This window comes from Dasypus novemcinctus, chromosome 22 (assembly GCF_030445035.2).
Source record: "Dasypus novemcinctus isolate mDasNov1 chromosome 22, mDasNov1.1.hap2, whole genome shotgun sequence".
Classification (NCBI taxonomy): domain Eukaryota; kingdom Metazoa; phylum Chordata; class Mammalia; order Cingulata; family Dasypodidae; genus Dasypus; species Dasypus novemcinctus.
In genome coordinates, this window is record NC_080694.1 from 50,796,197 (window position 1) to 50,824,146 (window position 27,950).

The 27,950-nt window shown below is 40.5% G+C and overlaps 1 protein-coding gene across 7 annotated transcripts in view; it reads left to right on the top strand.

Annotated features, from left to right (window-relative positions):
- Positions 1-27,950, top strand: part of RNF144B (ring finger protein 144B) — a 220,906-nt gene that overhangs the window by 179,066 nt on the left and 13,890 nt on the right. For all 7 annotated transcript variants that reach the window (XM_058285295.2, XM_071210992.1, XM_071210993.1 and 4 more), the window contains one exon: positions 9,231-9,291. In XM_058285295.2, the coding sequence (XP_058141278.1) occupies positions 9,231-9,291 (61 nt within the window). The remainder of the gene's footprint in view (positions 1-9,230; positions 9,292-27,950) is intronic.

Below are 27,950 nucleotides of genomic sequence, written 5' to 3' on the forward strand. Positions count from 1 at the left end.
TTGTTACCCAGTACCTCCTAAAACAAAACAGAAAACTTAGCTAAAATGGTTTTTAAAATGAGGCTTAGGTGTCAGGAGCATTTCTCTATGCTCCTTCTGGGAAAGATGATTTTTTTTTTTCTCACTTCTCTGATGTCTGATGGGTCGACAGGTGTTTTAAGAATACACAATATGCTTTTTAGGCTGGGCTAGAGAGGTGAATTAGTCAGACCCAGTGCCTGTCCTCATAGAGTTTCTGTTCTAGCAGAGAGGCATTAAACAGATGAGGCAGATAATTATAAAAGCGAAAAGTACGAGATGGGCCAGGCAGCAAGAGCCGCGTCTGGAATGAAATCTTCTTTAATTCATGCATGCAAAATCTGATCAACACAAATGAAATGAAGAGTTTGGGAAAGTTTCAGAAGAAGCCTTTGACATTAACTGCACTCTTGTATTCTGGAACTGGGCTCTCCCAATTTGGTAGCCACTAGCTGGAAGTGGCTATTTAAATTGTGATTATTTAAAATTTAAAATTCAGCTCTTCTATTGCACTAGCCACATTTCAGGTGCTCAGGAGCCACGTGTGGCTGGTGACTCCTGGGATGGACAGGACAGAACAGAATGTGTCTAGACTTAAATAAATGGTAGCCACGAGCCGCTGACATTTTGGATATTCAATGTTAGGGTTAGTGTTCACCAAGCAGGTGGAGACAGGCATAGTTTGCCTCACCATTTTTTAGGACAGAGTTTTCTAATTTTCTCTGTATGGACATGTTTCCCCTCCATTTCTCTCTCCTTTTTCCCCTCTATCCCTTTCCCACTGTACTCATCCCCATATTCTCACCCACACTTTTCTGGTTTCTATGTGCCCAATTTTACTTTAGAAATAATTTTACTTTCAGGCTGTATTAAAGCTAGCCCATCAGAGCCCTTTAAACATTACAAAAATATATTTGAAAAAAATATTGCAAAGATGTATTCCAAATAGAACTAGAGTATTTCTTAAATCCGCCAAAGTCTGTTTTCCATTACCTGAGTAAGAAGACACTGCAGGGCACTTCTGTCCTCTTTGGCTTTGCTAAGAACCCACTTAAGAATGTGCATTAATGTACAGCAATCAAATTTCTTAACCAACTTGCCACCTTTTTTTTTTCCAGAATAAAAAAAATGTGGTAGGTAGTGGTGATTTTTCTCTCATTTCAAACTGAGAAATTAATAGCAGGTTATTTAAAAAATATTGGTAGCTTCATCACTTTACTGCAAAAAAGGGACTACTTGCAAAGCAAGTGATACACACATGAACTGAGCCTCTAGTATCTAGTATCTGGCTTACTTTACCTTAGGTTTCCCCCATCTGTAGTTGTGGTTATAATATGTAGCTTTTAATTGCGGTATTATTGAGTTTATTACAGTGGGGTATATACACTGTGTTTGGCTTGGTTCTATCTCTATGACTACTTCTTCTGCCTTTTAAAAATACATTTAATTACGGAAGTAATTTATGAATACACTCTGCTTATTAAAGATATTTCTGAATGAAGCTAAAGTTCCCTTTGAATTGCTGTGGTTTATGTCACAATACATGGCTCTTCATTGGTTGTCTCATAAGATGCACTGACACATACCATTTCTTCATCTTCAAAGGAAACCAGGAGCTGAAGCTCTCTGCTCCTAGAGCTTTTTGCATCGGTCTAGCTCAACAGTTACCTGTGCTCCATGTGTCTGCCTCCTGCTGGCTTTGGGCTGGACCTGCCTTTTTTTTTTTTTTTTAATTTTTATTTTATTTAATTTTTAAAATTTTTAAAATTTGTCTCCCCTTCCCCCTTCCTGCCCCAGTTGTCTGTTCTCTGTGTCCATTTGCTGTGTGTTCTTCTTTGTCCGCTTCTGTTGTTGTCAGCGGCATGGGAATCTGTGTTTCTCTTTGTTGCGTCATCTTGTTGTGTCAACTCCGTGTGGGCGGTGCCATTTCTGGGCAGGCTGCACTTTCTTTTGCACTGGGCGGCTTTCCTTACGGGGTACACTCCTTGTGCGTGGGGCTCCCCTATGCAGGGACACCACTGCGTGACAGGGCACTCCTTGTGTGCATCAGCGCTGCGCATGGGCCAGCTCCACACAGGTCAAGGAAGCCTGGGGTTTGAACCGCGGACCTCCCATGTGGTAAATGGACGTCCTAACCACTGGACCAAGTCCACTTCCCTGGACCTGCCTTCTTGATTATTCCAAATTGGTTTGGCTGTGGCTCTGCCCCTTGCCTTTCATTTACCAGGAAGGGGCCTTGTCAGAGAAGCATGTAAAAGCCCACTTTAAATACTGTTTGCCTGTGTGGGAAACAACAGAGAATGGTAGCTTCGCCTTCAGTGTCCCAAAAGCTGGTAGGAGAGAGTGATTCTCTAGACTGTGTGACTAGAGGTGAACCTGCCACGAGCCAGGGAAAAGTAAAACGTTCCCTCATGGAGTCAGCGAGTACTTGCAGCTGTTGCTTTGTAGAGCTTTGCCAATGTACTTGATCCAGGGATCCTGTCCAACATGGGATTATGAAAAGCAGGACACAGATTGTATGACTTTAGACAAGGCCCTTGCTTGCCCGAAGTTAGTTACCCTGCCGAAAAAGGCACAGCCAATTTTAAGCTGCTCCCCTACAGTGGTTATGGAAGTAGTGTACCACCACTTACTGCAGGGAGCTGGAAACACTGGTCATGGGTGTGAAAACATTGAGTGGTGAGCACAGAACCCATTTGAATAGTACCTACCATTGCACAGCCCAAGAAATTGACCGTTTTCCATGGCCAGCAGGCCGTGCAGGGCAACAGAGAGCTTCTCACCCACCAGCCACCCTTCCCAGAGCTGGGGCACCAACGTGACCAGCTGGGCCTCTGCTGCTGCCACCGCAAAACCTACCAGAAGAAGGGTGGTTGCAGATGCTTTTGCCAAGAGTGATGGTTCCAGTATTTCTATGGGAGGGGATTTAGGTAGTCTGGAGGACTGGGGTATAGGGAGAGGGGGAATACTATGTAATTTGAAGCTGTGTTTGCAAAGTAAGCACCGTTTTCACTTAGCTTGTGTGTTTATGTAAGGTGACTTTGTGAAAGGCTGCTCAATTAATGGGGATCTCAGTGGCCCCCCAAAGCACCCCTTAGCTGCCTTCACTTGCCTTTTCTTCCTTTAACACCCTTCCTTCCCATGATCACAGCCCGAAAGATAATGGAAAGATGAGGATGTGCAAGCAAGTGGCCCTGTTTCTGTTGTTGTGGCTTAAGGTTCTGGAAGGGAAGTGTGTATGGAATAACCTTTGGCTGGAGAGTAGTCCAACTTAGGGGTAACAAAAGATAGCCTGCTAAGCCAGAGTGAGTAGATGATTTTGAGGTTCCCAGATCAATTTTTTTTTTAAAAGATTTATTTATCCCCCCCTTCCCGCCCTGCTGTTTTTGCTGCCTGTGTTGTCTTCTCATTTCCTCTCCTCTAGGATTCACTGGGATTTGATCCTGGGGACCTCTGATGTAGAGAGAGGTTCCCTGTCAATTGGGCCACCTCAGTTCCTGGTTTCTGCTGGTTTCACCTTGACCCTCCCCTTGTCTCTCTTTTGAAGCATCGTCATCTTGCTGCGTGATTCACTTGTGTGGGGCACTGGCTCATTGCGCTGGCACTCGCGCAGGATTGGCTCACTGTGCAAGCACTTGCGCAGGCACTGGCTCGCGGTGTGGGCACGCTTTCTCTTTTTCTTTTTCACCAGGGGGCCCCAGGGATCAAACCCATATGGTAGACTGAAGCCCTATCACTAGAGCCACATCTGTTTCCCTCAATTTTGTTTTAAAACTTGTTTAAAATGTTGTTTTACAACTGCTTACGAGTCGAGAATATTTCTGAGCTGCTTTTTAAACTAAAGGCAAATTTAAGAAAACGAAGCAGCAGTGGGTTGACTGCGCCCCGTGGGCAGTCACATAGATGAATCAGGGAGATAAGGCAAAGGATGACCAAAGGAGATGATTCCGGGCTACGTGACCCAATGAGGTCTCTGCAGAACACGTGAAAACAGAATAGCAGAAGCAGCTGTTGACGAGCAGCAGTGACCTTGGCATTGTAGTTCTCCCCTGTCTTTCACTTCCTCAGTGGACTCTGCCTTCTGGTCCTTGAATGGTGATGGCTCTCTTTTTTTTTCAGCCAGGATTTTTTTTCTCTCATATTTAGGTGATGAGACTTTAGCCTGGGCTATTTCACTCATGCGAATGTGCTGGGACCCTACCCCCACTCCCCGTAAGAAGAGGAGGTCTTGGGTGGTGGACTTGGCCTAGTGGTTAGGGTGTCCGTCTACCACATGGGAGGTCCACGGTTCAAACCCCGGGCCTCCTTGACCCATGTGGAGCTGGCCCATGTGCAGTGCTGATGTGCACAAGGAGTGCCCTGCCACGCAGGGGTGTCCCCCGTGTAGGGAGCCCCATGCACAAGGAGCGTGCCCCATAAGGAGAGCCGCCCAGCGCTAAAGAAAGTGCAGCCTGCCCAAGAATGGCACCGCACACACAGAGAGCTGACACAGCAAGATGACGCAACAAAAAGAAACACAGATTCCTGTGCCGCTGACAACAACAGAAGCGGACAAAGAAGACGCAGCAAATAGACACAGAGAACAGACAACTGGGGCGGGGGGGAGAGGAAGAAATAAATAAAGAAATAAGTCTTTGAAAAAAAAAAGAGGAGGTCTTGTTTTCTGAGTTGAGATAAAAAACATTCTTAGTGTCTGTATTTCATGCATTGAGTGAGAGCCCTATCTAAAGGCTTGTACTGTTTCTTCTGGCTTTAATTTTGCAGGTCATATCACCTAAAAAAATGCCAAAACCTTGACATGCTCCATGATCTAGTGGTCGGGGCCATCTGTGAAAGCGGGCTCTACTGTCCCCTTTCTCCTTTGTTTTTGGGTTTTTGGTAGGGTTTAGTCTCAATGACTTTAGATCTCTGTAGGCAGTAGGTGTGTTTGCTCAGATATCACGGTCATACTTCAATAATGAAAAGCAAGCATGTGCTTCAGTTTTCCTAGGTGTGGCTGTTAGGTCCAGCCACCTGGCTGTTGCGTGTAACGATCTCAGCACCCATGAAGGGGCATACTCTGCCTCGCCCAGTTGTGCTTGGCAGACGGGTCGAGTGGAACAGCCGAGTGGAAACTGGGTATTTGATGAGTATCCCCAGGCTCAATTTTACCAGGAAAAAAAAAAATGCAGTGATTATAGGCAATTAGCAGCTTTTTGTTGTTGTTCTAACATTATTGTTCTTGTTCTACTAAAATGAAACTGAATTTATTTTCTCTTTGAATTAATTTTCTTCTTTTGGGGAGGAGGGGAAGAACTTCCAGGAGGATGGTGAGAAGGAAAAGTGGTCTGTTATGCTTGGATTAGAGGAGAAAGAAATTTCTGTTTAACAGGTAGACTAGCACAAATTTCGAGGAAGAGAGGGGAACAAATTTACGTTTAAATCAAGTGAAGGACTTTGTACTTTTTCCTAGTCTATTAGGCAAGAATCATCGATGGGTAAAAAATGAGTGGGCAAATGTGAAAAGCAGGATATTTGTGAATCTCAGTCTCAGAGTATGTCTCTGTGGAGCACGTATTGGTTACAAAGGTTCGAGAAACGTGGCAGAAGCCCCAAGTTAAAAAGTTGACATCACCAGTGAGGAGACACGTCACACCTTTTTAAAGGTTTATTTTTCATTTATTTCTCTCCCCTTCCCTGGCTCCCCCCTCCAGTTGTCTGCTCTGTGTCCATTCGCTGTGTGCTCTTCTGTGTCTGCTTGTATTCTTGTCAGTGGCACCGGGAATCTGTGTCTCTCTTTGTTGCATCATCTCGGTGTGTCAGCTCTCCGTGTGTGCAGCACCACTCCTGGGCAGGCTGCACTTTTTTTGCGCTGGGCAGCTCTCCTTACGGGGCGCGCTCCTTGTGTGTGGGGCTCCCCTACGCGGGGGACACCCCTGCATGGCATGGCACTCCTTGCGTGCATCAGCACTGCGCATGGGCCAGCTCCACATGGGTCAGGAGGCCCGGGGTTTGAACCGTGGACCTCCCATGTGGTAGGTGGATGCCCCATTTGTTGGGCCAAATCCGCTTCCCTGCTGTGGTATTCTTATCAAAGATGCCCAGTCTCCATGGACTCATGAGAAAGCATCTGACAAACCTGAATGAGGGAACGTTGTATGGAATATCTCGCCTGGGCTCATCAAACTTGCCAAGGTAATGAAAGGCAGAGAAAGACTGAGGAACTGCCCCAGGTTGTAGAAGATGAAGGAGACGGGACAGGTAAATGCAAGGCGGACTGCATTGGATCCCAAAAAGGACACTTTTGGGACAATGTGGGAAATTTGAATAAGGCCTGCAGATTAGTTACTTGTGCCTATTCCTAACTGTACTATGGTGAAGTACGATGTTAACCTTAGGAGAAGTTTGGGGGAGTGGCAGATGGCAACTCTTCACAAATGCTGCAACTTTTTAAAATCTAAAATTATTCCACAATAGAAGTTAAGAAAGAATGCTGTGATACTGTTTTTAGGTTTTTGGAATTTCATTGTTGGCAGAAAGAGGGTAATTGTTTAGAAGACATTTCTTTATAATCTCCTATTTTTCTCTAGGATTTTCACTCTAGCAGTCAGTTCTTGATTCCTTGTGATTCCTCCAAGCAGGAAGTGTAGCCCTTATAACTGTAGCCTGACTGAGCTTTCCAATAATCCTCCCAACACAATTATTTCAATTTCATCATTGTAGAAATAAAGGCCTTGATCAATAGCAACTTTGCTCCATATACTAGTGGAACCAGGAATTTACTATTTTGGATCATCCTTTTGCCAGGTCCAGCTTTTTCTCATTGAAAGCCAAAAGTATGATAGAAACATTTCTGTAAATTAACTCTCATCTGTAAAAGCCAGCACAGGACAAGATCAAGGAGTGGGGTTAGGAGTTTTTCTTAAGCTCATTTTATTTATTGCCCTCCCTGTAGTATAATTTCCTCGAGGGCAGCTTCTTTGTCTCCTACCTCATTGTATCCCCAGGAGTCCAGCCAGTGCTTTACCCATTACGGGCAGTCAACGAGTAGAGACTGGTGTTCCCCGGGGGTAATCTTAATGCTAAAGGGTCAGATGGACTGAGATGGGATGTAAGTAACTTTATTCGTAATCACAAATGTCAGTAGAACAATTATTTTACTTAATTCCATCCAAATGTTTGACCCATAAAATAATAAATAGGAAATTCAAAGGACTGTAAGGGAAAAAAATATTTCAGAGACCTGTGGCTTCCCTGTCTGCAGTAGTCTGTACTCTGGTAAAATTTATATTTCTAATTTAAAAATTAAACATCCATCTCTGCTGTTGTGACTTTTTACTGCATTAATTTCTGTCACTTTTTTCATCAGCATTTCGTCTATGTCAGAGTTGTCTTACCTCCTGCTTGCTTTGTCTCCCATAAAACTGGGCTTGGCTCTGCTAGTTTATAGATTGCTTGTCATTGACCTTAAATCAGAATTCCTGGGGGTTAATTTTTAAGTGTTAGAAGGTCTTCATCAGTCCAGAAACTCTTTTAGATGAGGGCGAGTGGGTTACAGGATTGTCCTGTGTTCTCTCAGAGGGTCAAAGACCTCAAATAACTGTTTCTTGTTTTAATTGTTAAAGTAGATTTCTAGAACATCACTGAGGTCTCTGGGGCCTGATGATATCATCCCCAAGTCACCTTGGCCCAAAGGTTGAAGTCACGTTAGGTTATTTTCCTCCACCCACAGTGAATCAGGGATAAACTCAAGGACTGAACTCTGACTCCTTAATGCTTCCTATCTCTTGCCTGCTTCTACTTTCTGTCTCCAACTCTGCCTTTTATTTATTAGACACCTTTGTCTTTCAAAAAAGATGTCCAAGTAGGATCATAACAGACGCAACAAAGCTGACTTTCAGTATAATAAAATTCTAGCCATGTATGTATTTTTTTATAGTGATTGCCAAGGATTTTTGGTATTTTTTATTTATGGTACCAGATGACAATGCAACTTCCTTCCCACACCCCGCAAGCTGGAGAAATGTTTTTAAATTAAATTCCATCTGTGTTTCACCATATTTTACTAAGAATGGAGAACTCTGAACTTGCCTGTTTTGTGGTTCTTCATACCTTTTAGCTAACTTCATTTAATGCATTTGCAAAATTTAAAAATGATTTTTTTTGTGAGGGGGGTTTAGACAAATATATTTTTAAATGTATTGGTTAAATACAACTTTAGCTATATATTTTCTTAGTTTTATCAAAGCAGATACCTTTTCCTTTCATTAGCTACAAGAACTTCCATCTAGATATATTTTATGCCCTGCCCCACCCCCAAAAGAGTATTACTTTAGAGTTGGAATTGTCAAGGCAAAGATTGTGTAGTGTACCAACTTGCTCAATGCCTGGAAGCCTAATAACAAATCCTTTGATTTTCTCAGTTGAAAACCTTTTAAAGAACATTAATATACTTACATCTTGACGTCAATGGAAAAAGTATTTTTAGAATGTCAGTTTAAGAACAATTAGCTTTTCCTGCATCTGCCTTTGAAAGCCATTTTTAGATTGATTAATCCAAAATGTCATTTGGTTAAACATGAATCACTGCTGTATACTAATAAATCTTAGGTTCACATCACCATCACAGGACATGGAAATGCAGCCTAGCGGCCGAGAAATGTATTTGGTTTCCTTTTTCTACCAGGGCATGGAATGCCGATGCATGATAACCAAGACTTTGGGGCCCTACCAAGTGATTTTTGTCAGAAGAAGTCATTTTTATATTGCTTAAGAAGATACTCTTTCCTAGATGGCATATGGAGTTTGCATCATTCCTAAGGCACTGTCTAACCTAATTTGAGTTTTTAAGGTTCTAAAGCTAGAGCTATAACCTGTTCTAAGGTTTCTTAAATGAATTTAGAGAGAAAAGTTGCTTCTTTGATATGCGTACACAGATAATTTGGGAAGTCCAAGTCTTGAAATTTGGTTGTCTGGTCACTGATAAAAGAATGGAATGCAAGCAATGACCTGGTGACTGGTGTTTGGAGCAGTGATTCCCATCCATGGAATAGGGATGGAGACGATGTGGGAATTGCTTCCGGTTACCATATGGATGGCATGGAGCTAGAGAAGTTTGCCAACCACTAGTCTAGAGAGGACAGAGTGAGCAAAACAAGGAGAACCTTAAAAGGCTGGTAACTCAGGGCTATATGGTTACTGAAATCTCACCTTTCCAATGTCTCTCGTTTCAGATTGCCTGTTTGGTGCCCGTGGATCAGTTTCAGCTTTATCAACGGTTAAAATTTGAACGAGGTATGTGCTCTTCTCTTTATCCTGATGATTAATGTGATTTTATCTGTGTCTTTACACTAGCCTGCGTGGAAGAGTCAGGCAGCTGTGGGCTGTCAACAAAGCCACCAGGCACCCTGAAAGGGGAAAACTGTAATTGCAACATAAAATTTCAACTCTCAGGCACTGCCAGAAAAAAAATGCAGGCTAACAGGAAATATAACTTTCCTATGTTTGTTGTTTTGTATTTTTAAATTGGCTCATGTGAGCGAGGTTCTGCGAAAGATGGATAGTTTCACAATAACAATAATACAAATGAAGTTGAGACTCAGAATGGGTTTTACCCATGATTTTCCCATGTTCAAAGATTACTTCAAAACATTAACCAAGCCAATACGTTTTTACTGGTCTTTATACTATTTATCATTTGTCCTCATGTTACTACTATTAAAATCATCATGATGGTTGCGAGAGTTTGGATGCTATGTCATCCTAATGCTATAAATATGCTATTTATTACACTGATTTCCTTTCTGATCTTGGACTTGGGGTAATTTATATAACTTTTCTGTTCATAGCACCTATTTGTGAAAATTAGATTTTTACTTCTTTTGGCCTCAAATTGATCTTTTTAGGAGCCCTTTCCCTCCTGCCACACTCTAGTATATTCTTGAACTAAATGTTCTATTTTTTAGGATCTTAGAAGTAGAAGAAATGTTTCCATCAAAATTCATAGGACTGCTGTAGTCTCATTGATTATTAAAATGAACTCTAATTTAGCATGAGCATAGTTTTCTGTTTGCTAGCCTTTAAATCTGGTGTAATAATAAGTCTAGAGGTAAGGATAGGAGAACAAATGAACATTTAACTATCCCGTGCCAGTGACTTTGGTAAGCACAACTACATTTATTTTTCTTAATCCTTGTAAGTACCTGAAAGAATTCTTACAGGAAAAAAAGAAAGGAGAAAACCATATAGAGCGGGAAGAGGAGTTGAGTAGGAACACTCACAGGGCATTGAAAGCCGACTCATTTTTTTCAGCAAGGCAAAACCAGATTCATCTCTCATGGGTGTATCACTTTACACTCCCAAGATTGATATGTATGGTTGGAATGTATTTCTTAAAAAATCCCAAGCTAGATTACTTGAATTTCAAGGGGCTAGTACATTTTTGCCCTATAGGAAAATCGAGATGGGTAGACAGAAACAGAATGCTTGATGAGCATGGCATCAGAACCAGTGGAGTCAGGTGAATTTTAGGTATCATGGTTGAAGAAATTGCCTGATATATCTGTCCCCTTCCACATCCACCAACCCCGGGCTGGTTAGATTGAGCGTGGGAACACCAGGCATTTATTTACTGGATGTATAGACAAAGATGATAAGAGCGTCAAGCAGCTGCCCTGCCATTCTTTTTATATTCTCCATTTTAAAAATCAATTGTTATTGGAATAGAGACATTCTAAGTATTCACCCTACGAATGGCTATGGCTGCTGGTAAGTGCAGGCTCTTACTACGGGAAAGCTAAAGGAATTAGGTTGGTTTGAGACTTCTTCCTAAAATCTGCTTTACTGGGCCTGCTCGGTAATTGGGGCTCAGTCTGTTTATAGTATCCCTTACCCCGTTTTTGTACCTCTCCTCTCCTGTGGCCCCCCACCTCCACCATCCCATGCATCAGCAGCAAGCCTCTTTCCTCATGGTGTACATTTCAGGAGACATAATTATTAGCTCAAATGCCTTTTTATAATTAGACAAATGTTAATAGTAGTGGAAATTAGACCTTCCTGTGGGTTGGTCCTTACTGATGAACATAAAGTTTCAATGTAATTTAAAAGTTAATGGCCAGGGGAGCAGATGTTGCTCAAGTGGTTGAATGCCTGCTTCCCATGTACAAGGTCCTGGGTTCAATCCCCAGTACCTCCTAAAAAACAAACAAACAAATAAAAAAACCATCTGTCATTGGGGAGCAGATATAGTTCAGTGGTTGGGCACCTGCCTCCCATGTACAAAGCCCTGGGTTCGATCCATGGTACCTCCTAAAAACAAGTAAAAACAAGTGAAAAAAACTATCTCATTGGGGAGCAGATGTAGCTCAGTGGTTGAGCGCCTGCCTCCCATGTGCAAAGTCCTGGGTTTGATCTCTGGTACCTTCTTAAAAAAAAAAAAGTTCAGGCTCCAGCACTAACCAGCTGAGTGACCTCGGGCAAGTGACTTGATATGTCTGTACCTCGGTTTCTTCATCCTAAAAGGGGATAATAGTCCCTATAACATAGGGTTGGGATGAGGATGAAATGAATTAATATGTATAAAACTCTTATTGAAGCTTCCTATGTCTCAGAGAGAGTTCAAAATATTAGCAGTTGTTGGCAATAAAAATGCTAATAACTTAAGAGTAGCACCTTTTACCCTAAAGCAAGAACAAAGTGTTCTTGTTCTATCCCTTTTTTTCCAAAATGAGGTAATCATAACATTCTTTAGGAAATACACTCATTTTGAAACAGATACTGTGATTGTCTTGCTGCCAATGGGACCAGACCTCTTGGAGTTAGTTGGGTCACATCCATCTTTACAGTAGAAATAACCTTGACATGGACAAGGGAAAAAAATGACATGGAAAAGGTCATTGGCCAAGATATTCTTTCCACAGTAGTACTTGGATGGATGTTACCAAACTTTGCTTTGTGACTCTGACGTTTTGAGGTTCCCTTAGCGTGCAGCCCTACTTCTGACTGGCTTCTTTCTTTATTAGTTGTGCTAATATAGTCAATCTGGTTATAATTAAGTTGGACAGGCCTCAGAGCCAGCGTGATCTTGTACATCTCTGCTCCAATTCATTATATTAATAATTTGATTGAATAGTCTTATTCATTCATGGAATATAATTTTCCTCACTTAGACATCCCGGGCAGATGCTGCACTGTAGATGCCATGAACTGACCATGGGTTTTCTTATTGCTCTTTTATAGATGAAGAAACAGACTTGGAGAAGGTTGAGATTTATGTCGGATCATGTAGATCGTGTGCTAAGCTTCCTCATCTATAAGAGTTTTCCTCTGTTTATCATTTAAATACTAATTTAATTAGGCCTTTTACTATGGTTCAGCACTGAAGTATGTTAAATTCGGGGACCATTTGGTTGTTCCTTCTAGTATTAAAAAATAAGGAAACTGAGGCCCCAAGGTTTCAGTCTTCGGCAATTTTAGAAGGCAATTTATAATCATGTGCTTCTTCATTATTAGCTGTTATAAGAATTGGTTATTATTGAAAAATAGACATTCCCAATAGGAGTAAGTTTAAGTTAAGACAGTGCTATAAAATGAAATTTTCTGATTGGGGATAATCTGTATCTAAATTGTATACCTTAAACTCTGTACAATAGAGTTTCGATCTACCTATCACACTTCTACTAGCTAGATGACAACGGGGTTTATACCATGAAAATATTTTACATGGAACTATTTATGAGGGAAGTTTGGAATGAGCTAAATGCTCACTGATATTGTGAATGGGGTAAATGACTTAACTGATTAAAAGCAAGTCTCACTGGCTGGGTGCTGAGACAGAGCTGAGAGACTGCCCTCACCCTGGGAACATGTGGACTCAGACTAGAGAAAGCCCTTTGTCTTAGTTACCAAAATTATCCCTTCAGTTTTGTCCAATTCTTATTGGCTCCGACATTCTTTTTCTCCGTGTTAATTGTTCCTCTGCTTTATGTGACTTACATCTTTGATAAGATTGCATTTATATCTTGGTCTTGTCTGAGACTTGGTGGGGAAAAATGTTTCGAATAGGAATGGGCCAAGATCATTACTGCTAACCAAGCATTGGTCGGTTAATCCATGATTTCACTTTCTTCTGTCCTCTGTGATTTTCCCTTCGCCTACTTCTATGTTTATGGACTTTCTCTTTCTCTGTCAGTCTTCCAATATTAACAAAGAAAAGGGAGTGCTACGTTTGGCATGTATTAGTGACCACTGCTTCACTTTCTAATAGTTCTCAAAGCACATGCTTAATGATTAATGCTAGAATTTTGCTTGTCTCTTGTTTCCAGAATCTACTGTTTCAAAATAGTTTTTTGAAAATTTGGGTTAAGGTTATCCGTCTCTAGTTCTTAAGCACTTTCCTATTTTTCATGACTCTCTTTTACTTACTGTAACTGCAAGTTGCTTCACTTCCCTGGTAGATCTGTTCTTGGATATTTGCATGACCAGGTAGTGATTAGGAACTCTTACGAATGGCACAAGTATTGTATTGTTCTCCTTATTAAAAAAAGTGAAGAAGACAGGATATTTTCTTGTTGTTACCTGCGAATCCTCCTGCATTCATTCATGTTTGCAGTATATACTTATGTATGGACTGAGGAGCTGTCGTGTGCCAAGTGCAGCTCCGGGAGCTTCTTCAAGCTCTGGTTCCATCTTTCTTTGTCTTTGGCATTTTTCACTAGCCTCCCTTTATTTTGGTTCTTAACATTTATGGTTTCACTCTTAGAGTTTCTCCTCAGTCTTTTATTTGTCCTTGGTGAAATGCTCCCCACCCCCCACCCCGTCCTTTGCAGGGGTGGTTTGATCTTACCAGAGCTCCCTGCATAACTATTCGGTTTCTTTACATGGTACATGATCATGGGTCATCTTCCCTTCAGAGTTTCTAATTACAAACCTATTCTCATCATCTGTAGTTGTAGGTTTTATTTGTGTGTTGGTCTTTTGAGCCTGCTTTTCTGGTGTTTTGTGGTAGATGTATAACTAGGTTTCCTTCCTAAGCATTTTTTCATCTATAAGAACGCTTTCTTCTCAGATTCTTGCTTCCTCTACCAGCCAGATCTTTTTTTTTTAGAGATTTATTTTGTGCAATGAATGTGGCATGAAAATCTTTAAGGGGAATTATTTAATTAATTTATTTATCCTTACCCCCTTGTTGTTTGCATTTGCTGTGTCTGTTCATTGTGTCCTCGTCTTCCTTAGGAGAAACTGAACCTGGGACCTCCCATGTGGGAGGGAGGCACCTAATCGCCTGAGCCACCTCCACTCCCTGCTTTGTTGTGTCTCTCATTATGTTTTCCTTCTTGTGTCTCTTGTTGCATCATCTTGCTGCACCAGTCCATTGCGCCAGCCCGTTGTCTTGCTCATCTTTAGGAGGCCCGGGAGCTGAAACTGGGCCTTCCCATGTGGTAGGTAGGAGCTCAATTGCTTGAGCCCCATCCACTTCCCCAGATCTTTCTTGTTAATCAGTTTTAATCTAAAAACAGCACCCTCTAGATGCTTCAGTTTCTCTCTGGAAAACTAAAGTATCTGCAGGATAATTTATCAGCAGTTAGAGCAAGATTTTCAAAAGGGACCCAAGTGACAGGCACAGTGGTAAGTATGTCTGCCTCTCCCTGTGTGGAATTCCATTTCCTCATCTATAAATTGAGGATATTACTGGAATGCATGCTTACCGTAGGGTTGTTGTAAGGAATGAATGTGTTAATATTATGTGCCCATCGGAGTGTGTGCTCAAAAAATATCACTGCTCTTATTATTATTGTCACTTTATTATTCATTACCACTATCACCAAATCTTACTTCTTTCCCATTTTTCTAACTTGTGTTAAGAAAGTATCTTTCAGAATGTAGTTCATACTTCGGGCTGAGGGTTCTGTTATAGAGCATGATAATACCATTCTTGTTTTCTTTTCATCTCTGCCTACATATTTTCCCCTTTGTTTCCACCCTCATTGTCGTAGGCACTTGATAGGCGGTGCTCAGCCCTTAACCCATCACTCAGTTTCCTTTACTACCGTCTATACCCTTCCTCTAAGGATGAATCCAGCTTCTCTGACCACCTCCAAGGAGATCGTGGCTTGCTGATTGGGGGCATCCCAGGTGGCTGCTCTAAAGAGAAAAAATTCCCATGGCGATCGTGGAAATGGAAATGCGTTTAATAGGATGATCCTGTTTTAGCACGGAGAATGCTATTCTAGGAGTGAAAAAGGCCTGATCCCCTTGCATCTCCCCTCCCAGTCCATGCCTCACGCAAACTCCTGATTTCTGTGGACCTCAGTATAACAGCGCTTTACTAGATAACCCTGAAGATTGTTTCCAGCTTAGAAACCCTGTGCTTGGAAAGTATTGTCCGGCTGTCTTGAGAGCTCTCCCTCTGACGGTGGCCCCCTCTGTAGGGTGTATTTGCTACAGCAGATGCTAATCCTGATCAGTTTAGTCTAATTGCATTTTAACTATCTGCAGAAGACCTTTGTTCTTTGAAATATCAGGAAGCAAATTAACTTTGGCATAATTAAAAATGCAGTGGGTCATAAAAGTTAACATGGTTTGATTTATTTCAGCTGACGATTAAATTAGTTCAGGCACATGGTATTTCCCTCAATAATAAAAATTCATGTGGTGCCTTTTTGGCTTGGCTCACAGTGGTGGAGGATGGCAGAAAAACTACTTGTCAGTTGAGAGAATATGCGACAGGATAAGAGTGAACTCCACGTATTTTATACTAGTGAGGTCAGGTGGAAAGCAAGGGTCTCGATTCCGTTCCTCAGCGCTGGAAAGAAACCGTCATTGGGGTCAGATGCGGTCATTAAGTTTCATGATAGTTTTATTTTCTCAGAATGTTTCTATTTCCCAATAACTGTCAGAACACAGAAGTAGGAAAATAGTTTTAAAGAGCATTTCCTGTCTTGCATAATTTACATGATCAAGCAGAGTATTAAGATCAAATAGCACGGGGTTTTACTTCAGTCGTCGATTCTACTTTTCATAAGTCAATTCCAGTTCAAGTCGGTGAATTTACCTGTTTTTTTTTTAAATGTAAATATGTTACAGCGAATCACTTCTTAACCATGTTTTTATTAAAGTCTTGGAGGCACTCTTATTTGGGGGCTGATTTGTAGGGATTTCTAGTTTATCTTTTTCTGGATTTTTCTAACTTTTTTCCCATCTAAAAGTTTCCTAATGCTTTCAGCACTGCTAATGCAGAAATGATTAGTTGAATATGCATTAGTTCACTTTCTTCCTACTTTGGAATAGAAATCTGAAGGAGAAGAAACAAAACATTAAAGTTTTTGAATAATTGAGCATTTTGTTTCTCTCTCTGTAAGTGTGTTTCCCAGGCCAAAAACCAGGAGGCAGAATTGAGTTCACAGTAATAATAATTAAAAACATTGTTTTAAAAAATATATCCCATCAACCCTGTAGGAGCTCTACCAAATTAATAGCTACCCAGTTGTAGGAGTAGCAAGTATGCATTTGAGCTGAGGGGTATCTGTTACAAATTAAAAAGTAGAGAAGGTAAAAAACTAGAAGAGAATGCCCTGAAAAAAACTAATACGCAGAGAAGAAGAAAAAGATCTTAGGAAATAATAATAGCAGTGTTAATTTTTAAGTCTCAGTATTTACCCCAAAGAATGAAAATGTTTATTTATGTAAAAACCTGTGTGCATAATCAATTGTCCTTCAGCTGGTGAATTCATTCTTAATTAAATCTAAACTGTGGTGTATCCATTACAATGGAATACTACTCATCAATGAAAAGTAACAAATTATAAATATGTATAATAACAGGGAAGACATTTTAATGCATTGTGCTAAATAAAAGAAACCAGATTTCCAAGTCTTCATACTCCAATTCACACCCACCAGGATGTCAATTAACAGAAAATAACATGTGGGCAAGGATGCAGAGAAATAGAAACCTTAGTATATTGCTGATGGGGAATATAAAATGGTACAGCTGCTGAGGAAAACACTTAGGCAGTTCCTTCAAAAATAAAACGTAGAATTACCATATGTGACCTACCAAAATTCCTCCTGTAGGTATATGCACAAAAGAATTGAAAGCAGGGACTTGGACAGATACTTGTACATCAGTGTTTATGGTAGCATTATTCATAATAGCCAAAAGATGAAAGCAACCCAAGTACCCATCAACAGATGAATAGATAAATGAAATGTGGTACGTACACAAATGGGATATCATTCAGGCATGAAGAGAAATGAAGTACTGATACATGCTACAACATGGGTGAGCTTTGAAGACATCATTTTGAGTAAAATAAGCCAGGCACAAAAGGAAAGTATTATATAATTTCTCTTATATGAACTACTTAGAAAAAGCAAATTCATAGAGACAAAATAGTAGTTGACAGGGGTATTGGGGAGAGGAAGGAATGAGTATGAGTTTTTCTTTGGGATAATGAAAATATTCTGGACGTAGAGGTGAAAGATACACAAAATTGTTAATGTACTTAATATCATAGAATTGTTCAGTTAAAAGTGATCAAAAGATTTTTATATAAATTAATTTAAAACAAATAAATGTTATTAATATATATTAATGAAGCATACAGTTCATCCAAAGGATACAGTCAATGGTATTTAGTATAATCACATAGTTGTGCATTCACCTTATGCTAATAATACTTGAAGTGATGAATGTTATATATATTTTACCACAATTAAAAATAATTAATTTAAAATAAGAAAAAAAATCCATGAAAACTTATGTGGTTAAAATGAAAAATGTTTTATTTTAGGTATGTTTCCACAATAAAAAGTGTTAAAAGTAAATAAAATATGATCAGAAAAACAAAAGCAACTTTAGGACAATCTCAAGTACATGTGAGAAGGAAAAAAAAATCTATGCCCCAAACCAAGCCTTACGTGAAACAAGAAGATAATCATATTGCTATTGAAGTTGTCCTTTTTTATTGCTGGAAATTTCTCCATACTTTCATCATGTCAAATTATAACTAGCAGTGCTTTCTTATTTATTTAAAATATTTAAAAGGTTGATGTGATAGAAAGGGCTCTTATTTGAGAGTAGTAATTGGTTTAAATTCATAGATATCTGGTCTCTTTTCTCCCTGATCCTCTGTGTGCATAATAGGAAAAAATTTGATTCACTTGGGTTGATGGGTCCATTCTGAAAACCTCTGTAGCAGTTTGATATTATTGATGAATTAAAAAAATATATATTGGGTTATGTTTGTAAACTGGCCTTTTCTTCTGGGCATATTGGCTTATATTGGATTCTGAGGTTTACTTGATTAAATAATGATTAAAGCTTTGATTGGACCACATGAGTAGGACTTTGCATCCCTGCCCCCAACAGAGAAGACAACGTAGCAGAAGAGTAAGTCGGAGTTTTGAGCTGGAGCCCCGGGAAGTAAGCATAGAGAGGAGCTTGATTGTAAGGAAGGAGAAAGGCCCCAGGAAGAGAAACAAGCCGTTTGCCTGATAGTCTATAGCTGGCCTTGTGGAGGTAACAGTGGAGCTGAGCCCAGAGAGAAGCAAGCCCCAGGAAGAGAGGAACCCAGGAAGCCTGAACCCTGGCGGACGTCGGCAGCCATCTTGCCCCAACAGGTGGGGAGGAAAGTAGTTTATGCTTAATGGCCTGGTAACTGTAAGCTCCTACCCCAAATAAATACCCTTTATGAAAGCCAACACATTTCTGGTATTTTGCATCAGCACCTCTTTGGCTGACTAATACAGCAGCCCATCCGGTGGGTACCGTGAGGGGTACTTCAAACGTGATAGGGGGTTCCAGAAACATCTACTGTTGAGGTGCCGTTATTCAAAGTGGAGGAACGGCTTCTGCTCTTGGGCAGCTCCCACTGGGGTTGACGAGTGTGGGCAGATGTCCAAGCAGCCGTTAATGAGCAGTGAGTGGGCGTGTATAACCAAACGCCAGGTAGTCTTTAGAAGAGGACGTGCTCACACGTGTGATTCCTTCAGGTGGAAATACCTACCTGCGTATAAGATGTTCAGGAAGTGGGAACGGTTGGTCAGCAATATGGCTAAGAGAACCGGCCATTTCAGGTTCTCTTCTAAGTTCTGCTCTTCACATGTCCACTGGTTGAGCTCCACCGTTGGCTGTGCTGGATGTGGGTTTTTTTTCATTGATGCCTTTACTCTCAGTTTGGCTCATGTTTATTGATATGATGGTAAACAAGTGCTCTGGGGGAAAGAAAAAAGAAAAGCTCTAGCTTGCAGGGTTTGCCAGTTTCTGTGGGGTAAATGCTTTCACACGGCCAATGGCAAGCTTCCAGCCATGAACCCACGAGAGTCCATTCCAGGACACCTCATGCCCCTGTGTCCTCGACTTTCAGAATCTTTATTCTAATATTTAGGAGATTGTTTACTCCCTTTTACACTTTCCACATGCTGACTGCCCGCTAGAGTGTGAATACCCAGGAATTTTTAAAAAATCTGTTTATGTGGTGCTTTTGTTCTTTCTAATCTAATCTCTTTGTGTTTCATCTCAGCATGTGTTCTCATCTTTGTATTGGGATTGGGAGGAACACATTTTACTTCCTGATTTTAGAGTTGATTAAAAGAGAAAACTACATTGTGGATACTTGGATTACAAAAACACAACTATTAAAAAACCTTCTGTGTATAACCATTACCTCCACTCCTAAGAGCTGCTCATAGGTATTTGTTAATAATTCATTTCTGTTATCTTGTGAGATGTGCTGTCACTTATTAAATTGCATTGTTTGTTTTAAACATCTCTTTCACTTTTAATGCTGTCAGCTTTCTTAGGAGCTAGGACTCTATTTTTTCACCTCATCTTTGTATGTCAGGGCCACTAACTGGTATATGAAATCAGCCATTTGTTGAATGAACCATGAGTAATACACATTTGCCTAATTTTCAGTCTTATAATTACAAGAAGTCAGGCCTGAAGAAGACATTTGGAATAATCCAGATAAATGGGAGAGTTGAGGTTTAGTCATGGCATGAGTTTTATGCATAAAATATGGGAGAAATCTAGGAATAAGTCTTAGATATCTTTCATAGTTGGGAGCAAAAGAGGCAGTAGTGAAGGTGAAGAAGAAAGGAAGACTGTTGGGGGCAGGCCAAGGGGCATGCAGGGCCCTACATGTAGAAGACAGAGTTATAAGAAGAGTATCAACTATAATGTGGATTGAGAAACATTTGCTGCATGTGGCCACGGGAATGCCAGTTGACTTTCATGATTTTTTTTTACATGGTACCAAGGATTGAACCCAGGACCGGGTACATGGGAAGCAGGTGCTCAGCCACTGAGCTACGTTGCTCCCCATTAAGACTTGTTCTTTTAGTTTGCTTGGTTTGGGGTTTGGTTGATTTGTTCTTAGGAGGTACCGGGGACGAACCTGGGACCTCGTACATGGGAAGCAGGCGCTCAACCATTTGAGCTACATCCACTCCCCCCCGCTGACTTTTAGAGAGTTGTTTCTAAATATGCAGGGAGTCCAAGCTTGATTTCAGCCTGATTAAGGAGGATAGGAGCGAATGGGAATGAGAATCGGCAAATAATGCATCTTGTCACCTAACGCTTGAGAAGCAAAATAGATATTAGTTATAGAGAGACAGAAAGACTTCTGAAGGGATAATTATTGTTTGTTTTCATGCTAGAAAGCTTTTCATCATTGCACTTATTAGTGACATTTCATTATGGAGCTTTAATTTTGAAAGTGCTAGATGAAAATTTCTCTCTTTTGCCAAGTCGACATCTTTCCACACAGGGAGAACAGCAGCTGAGGTGGGTGGACATCTATGGTCTAGTCTAGATCGTCACACCCTTTCAACGCCAAGGATTAATATTGGATTATTTTGTGACTTAATACACTGTTCACATCTTTGATGAGAGTCCTAGCAGAAAACAGAAATAAATCCCAGTTTAAGGCAGTTCAAGATGAGATTACTACTATGTCAACTGTTTTCACAGAAGAATACCTATGCTTTTGAAAAACCCCAGAAAAATAAACAGAAAAACCCATCACTGCGTTAAGAATATTAGAGCACACAAATAGAATAAAAAACAATCTTTACCTGCAATCTAAAGCAGGGGCTCTTAACCTTTTGTTCCATGGACCCCTCTGCCAGTCAGGTGAGAACCACAGACCCCTTACTAAGTCCACACTATACTGTGCATTATTTAATAAATACATCACACCTGCACCAACATACCCCCACAAGAATAATGTTTTTTTGGTTTTTAAAAAATTTCAATTCAAGCTCACAGACCCTGGTCAAGATCCTTTGGTCTAAAGAGAGAAAGGCCATCTCCATGAAATGAACAGAGAACTGCAATTAACAAATGCTAATGCACTGTCTCCTCCCCACCCCCTAATAAGCCCAGCACATAATAGAAGTGAGCCTTCTGAGAAAGGATAAATTATGATTTGATTAAAAAGAAAGCGATGTTTCAGGGGAAAGGAAAACAGCATGAAAATTGTCCACACGGAGAAGAGTGTAAAACAAAGAGGACATTTGAATATATTTCAAGATAATAACAGTTAAATGATTTTCCAGAGGGCAGCTTAGATCCAGAATTATTTCGTTAGTCTGTTGCTCATAGGCCAGATTGAAACTTTCTTAAACTAGGTTCTTCTTAAAGTATAAGAGTGATGTTTGCTTTTTCTTTTAAATTGAAGTATAGTAATAAAATAAGTCTTTGCTTCCCTTCCCAGCCCCTGCTTTCTACCCAAGAGAAACTATTGTGTTTCTTAGATCATCTTCTGGAAGCATGGACACACATTTCTATAATATATACATATTTTCATAAACATGGTCCATCTGTATTGTTCAGCAGCCTCCTTTTTTCCATTTGGCAGTATATCTTGGACATCCTTCCATATTGACCCATTTACCTTATTTTTTAAAGCTACATAGTGTTCAACTATATGGATATCCATTATCTACTCACCTACATAAAAACCTCATGGATCTTGCGTCATGAGTTAACTTTATAAAGGTATTTTGGTGTAAAAGGTCATCTACAGGATAATGTATATGGGTATATATTTCTGCTTCTATCCACACATGTATTTGTTGTGTATATATACTTTTTCTTGGCTAAAATTTCTATGTGCCTCACCCATAGAAGGATAAAATCATTGGGTTAGAAAAAACTTGAAAGGTCATCTTGAACAGTGCTTTAATCCCCTTTATAAAATATCGCCGTGTGAGAGGAACTGAGAGTTTGAAGTGACTGAGGTGCTCACCATTAGGAGAGCCATCCTTATCAACTTGGATGTTTTCACCTCAGAACAGATGAACTGCCTCAACATGGCTTAAGTAGCAAGGGCACCTAATCATCTCACGCACCGCAAGTCCAGAGGTAGTTGAGTTTAGCAGCTCCATTTCTCTGAGTCACTTAGCTTTTTCCTTGAAATTACAAGATTGCTCTGATGGTTCAAGCATCACAGCATCACTCAACTGTATTAAAAAAAAAAAAGGACAATTCTTCCCTGCATGTCAGGGAGGAAAACATGTCCTAGAAGCCCCTCAGCAGATCTCCCTCCTTATCTCCCACTGGCCAGAATTGTGTCACATGCCCAAGCTTGTGTGGGAATGCAAGGCTCTGGAATATTTAGCCACTGTAGCCGTCAGTGGACAGGTGTTCTTAGCAAGAAGGATTGAAAGGACTTGGGGAGAGATGTTGGATATTTACTCTCCAAAGTTTGTTAGAGTAGCTCATTTCATTTTTGGATTGGGAACCAAAATCTATATCTTAGTAACTCTACTGTTGGTCTTAGCTAAACTCTTAAAGCCATCCCTTAAGAACAAGACGTCTATTAAAACAAATATGTAGAAAGAATTATAAAGTCTCCCTTCACCCCTGCCTCTACACTTTTCTGGTCTGTCCTTTATATATTGTCATGGTGGAGAGAAAATATACAAGATCATTGTTTTCTGCTTTTGAATTTGACTGTCACAGCTGTACTGCATACTGAGGTCTTTTCTTTAAAGGAATTCATCAAAATCTATAATTGCTTCTATATTTATTGTTTCTGCTTCCATTGTGCTACCCCAAATACCTGAAATAAAAAGCTGGAAAAAACAAATGAGTCAGAACGTCTGTCAAGTAATTTGAATTGAGTAGTTATGCAGATGTGTTTCATCCTTTTATCTTTTTCAGATGATCATTAGGGATGCTGTAAATTTTACAGTAGTAGCAATCTTAAACTTCCCCCCTTTTTTTTCCTTTTCCTTTTTTTCATCATACTTTTAAAAGACCTCTGGTTCAATTTGGATGGTAAGTGAATAGTTGGTGTGGGAGTCCTTATCTCTAATTATATACAAGCTTTCATTTCTTTGGGTTTAATATTTGTCAAGTAGTTAGAACAATTTGGAAGAAAATATAAATGGTATGAAAAGAAAAGGTCAAGATCATGGAGCCTGTACAAGTGTGATGGCTTGAAGCTGTATGTATCCCAGAGAAGAATGTTCTTAAAGTTAATCCATTCCCGTGGGTATGGACATATTGTAAGTAGGATCTTTTGATGAGTAGGATCTTAAGTTAAGATGTGACCCACCTCACTCAGGTGGGTCTTAATCCTTTTTCTGGAGTCCTTTAAAAGAGAATGACATTCAGACAGAGAGAAAGCCACAGAAGTAAGAAGCTGGAAGCAACAAAACCTGGAAGAGAAGGAAGGGACCAGCAGGTGCCTCCATGTGCCTTGCCATGTGACAGAGTCATCCAGGATCACCAGCAGCTGGTTTTCAGGAAGGAAGCATCGCCGGATGATGCCTTCATTTGGATGTTTTCATGGTCTCGGAACTGTAAGCTTGTGGGCTAATGCATTCCCACTGTAAAAGCCAATCCATTTCTGGTAAATTGCTTTTGACAGCCTAGCAAACTAGAACAATAGGCATACCTTGTTTTATTACACTGTTTTTTTAACATATCACAGATGATTGCTTTTTTTTTTTTTTTTAACAAATTGAAGGTGTGGCAGCCCTGCATTGAGCACGTCTTAGTGCCATTTTTCCGACAGTATGGCCTCACTTCATGTCTCTGTGTCACATTTTGGTAATTCTTGTCATATTTCAAACTTTCGTTATTATAATATGTGTAATGGTGATCTGTGATCAGTGACCTGTGAAGTTATTGTAATTGTTTTGATGAACCAAAAATACGCTCAAGTAAGAGGCCGAACTTAATTGATAAATACTGGGTGTGTTCTGACTGCTCCACCGACCAACCGTTTCCCCATCTGTCTCCTTCTCCTCAGGCCTCTCTACTTCCAGAGACACAACAGTATTGAAATTAGGCCAATTAATAACCTTATAATGGCCTCTAAGTGTTCAAGTGGAAGGAAGAGGCACATGTCTCTCACTTTAAATTAAAAGCTAGAAATGATGAAGCTCAGTGTAGAAGGCATATCAAAAGTTGGGACAGGCTAAAAGGTAGGCCTCTTGTGCCAAACAGCCCAGGTGAGAATGTAGAGGCAAAGTTTTTGAGTGGGATGAAAAGGACCAGAACAAGGCCCTAACTCTCTTCAGTTCTAGGAAGGCTGAGAGAGATGAGCAATTGCAGGAAAAAAGTGTGAAACTAGCAGACGTTGGTTCATGAGGTTTAAGGAAAGAAGCCATCTTCATAACATCAGAGTTCAAGGGTGAAGCAGCACGTGCTGATGTAGAAGCCATAACAGGTTATCCAGAACATCTATCTAAGATAATTTATGAAGGTAGCTACACTAACAACAGACTTTCAATGTGGACGAAACAGCCTTCTATTGGAAGAAAATGCCAACTAGGACTTCCTTAGCTAGAGAGAAGTCGATGCCTGGCTTCAAAGCTTCAAAGGACAGGCTGACTTTTGTTAGGGGCTAATGCAACTGGTGACTTTAAGTTTAAGCCAATGCTCATTTACCATTCCAAAAATCCTAGGGCCCCTAAGAATTATGCTAAATCTGTACTGCCTGTGCTCTCTGAGTAGAACTACAAAGAGTGGATGACAGCACATCTGTTTACAACATGGCTTATTGAATATTTTAAGCCCACTGTTGAGACCTAGTGATTAGAAAAAAAGTTTTCTTTCAAAATATGACTGCTCGTTGACAATGCACCTGACCACCCAAGAGATCTGATGGAGATGTACAACGAGTTTAATCCTGTTTTCATGACTGCTAACACCACATCTGGTCTGCAGTCTATGGATGAAGGAGTCATTTCAACGTGCAAGTCTTATGATTTAAAAAATACATTTCATAAGGCTATAATTGCCATCTATAGTGATTCCTCTGATGGATCTGGGCAAAGTAAATTGAAAACCTTCTGGAAAGGATTCACCATTCTAGACGCCATTAAGAACATTTGTGATTCAGGGGAGGAGCTCAAAATATCAACATTCGCAGGAGTTTGGAAGAAGTTGATTCCAACCCTCATGGATGACTTTGAGGGGCTCAAGATGTCAGTGCAGGAAGATATGGTAGAAATAGCAAGAGAACTAGAATTAGAAGTGGAGACTGAAGAAGTGACTGAATTGTTGCCATCTCATGATAAAACATGAACTGATTAGGAGTTACTTCTTCTGGATGAGCAAAAAAAAGTGGTTTCTTGAGATGGACTCTAGTCCTAGTGAGGGTGCTGTGAACATTGTTGAAATGACGACAAAGGGAAAGCAGTGGCAGTGTTTAGAGGTTGACTCCAATTTTGAAAGAAGCTCTACTGTGGGTGAAATGCTATCAAACAGCATCACCTGCTATAGAGAGATCTTCTAGGAAAGGAAGAGTCAGTCGATGTGGCAAACTTCATTGTTGAATTATTTTAAGAAATTGCTGCAGCCACTCCAACCTTCAACGCTACCACCCTGATCAGAAAGCAGCCATCAACATCGAGGCAGGACCCTCCACCTGCAAAAAGATTACCGCTCACTGAAGGATGATGGTTAGCATATTTAGCGGTAAAGTACTTGTAAATTAAACTCTGTACATTTTTTTAGACATAATGCTAATGAACACTTAATAGGCTACAGTACAGTGTAAACATAGCTTTTATATGCACTGGGAAACTAAAAAATTCATGAGACTCATTTTATTTCAATATTCACTTTATTGTGATGATCTGGAACCGAACCCACAATATCCCTGAAGCACTGTATGTGTTACTATCTCCTTGACTTTTTTTTTTTTTTAATTCCCCTTTGTGGCTTTTTTTGCATGCTGTCTGCTCTGTCTGTCCATTCACTGCAAGCTCTTTTGTGTTTTTTGCTTGTCTCCTTTTTTTGTTGTTGCATCACCTTGCTGAGTTGGCTCTCTGGCGCGTGTGGGCTGTTTGGCACTCTGCAGCATGCGGGCGAGCCTGCCTTTACAAGGAGGTCCTGGGACATGAACCCAGGGCCTCCCATATGGTAGACGGGAGCCCAGCTGATTGAGCCACAGCTGCTTCCCTTTCTTGACTTTTTTTATCCAGCATGTCCCAAAGTTTTAGGGATCTTAGACGGTCCATCTCTCTCGGGATCTGAGGGTTTGTGAGTCACCGGCCTTGCCTTTTGATCATTTCTGGCAAGGACCCATCGTTCTCTACCCACACTCTCCTGATTTATTAGATAAGACAGTATGTTCAAGGATACTATCTTTGAATGAAAGCCTATAATAAGGTTAGATGCAATTACTGCATTTTCCAGGTGAGAACATCAGTGGAGAGTGTTTAGTGGGATGTTTCAGACTTTTTTCTTCCAGTTACGATTTTGCAAAGCTATCGATTTTAAAAATGAAATTCCTACTTAAATCCTTTATTTCCTTTTTGCACCATCCTTTGGATATGTTTACCATATTTGTGTATAAATTCCAAAGAATCATAAGCCATGGGAGCTTAAAGCTAGAATTTTACAAGTTCAAAGTTTGCAAAATATATTGGTTCAAAGAAAAAATGGGCCATTCTACCCCTTGAGTAACATCATTTTTCACATGATTCATTCCCTTAAAGGTCTCATTATATGGAAGTACACTGGGTCTGTTGTTAAACAGAATAAAAGAGAACTACGCAAGATTTGTAAACACTTGAACAGAAAGAGAGTTTTCTACCCCACCCCTCCCCATCTTCCTTCGAATAGAAGGCATGTATGCCGCGTGGATCCAGCTGATGTGGGTGACTAGTGATCATTTTACAGTTCATGAAAGTCCCTTTTGTTTTGAAAGCCTGTGGGCCTTTCACAGGTTTTTCCTAAGGAGCCCATTGGTAGGGCAGCAGAATTGATAGGTAACCTGACTTCTTGGCTAAGCCCCACCAGACACTCTGGTCCCTAAGTTGTGTTTGACTTGTCCTTATTCTTTAATTTTCCTCTGCAAAGCAGAGGAAACCTCACTGCCTATTTCCCCTTGCCCAAAAGGACAAAAGCTTTCATGAAAACTCCTGTTTTTTTTTTTTTTTTTTTAGCTTTGACATATGCTTAATAATTAATTTAATTCCACGATAGTAGCCAAAATAATTGTAGAAGAGACTTGGGATTTTTACTTGCTTTGAATATCCTCAAGGGCAATAAGTATTCCAAAAAAGTTGGACATTAAATTTTTTTTTAATAAACAAGTACTCCCCTCCCCCCACACCTCATTATCTGCTCTTTGTCCATTCGCTCTGTGTTTTTCTGTGTCTGCTTGTCTTCTCCTTAGGCGGTACTGGGAACCCACCCTGGGATCTTCTGGGTGGGAGAGAGGTGCTCAATCTCCTGTGTCGCCTCAGCTCCCTGGTCTGCTGTGTCTCTTATTGTCTGTCCTCTGTGTCTCTTTTTTGTTTTGTCATCTTGCTGTGCCAGCTCTCTGCTCAGGTCAGCACTCCTGCATGGACCAGCACTCCTGGGTGGGCCAGCTCTCTGCTCCGGCCAGCGTGCCTTGTAGGCCAGCGCTCTTTGTGGGCCAGCTTGCCACACAGGCCAGCTTGCCTTTACCTGGAGACCTGGGGAATTGAACCCTGGACCT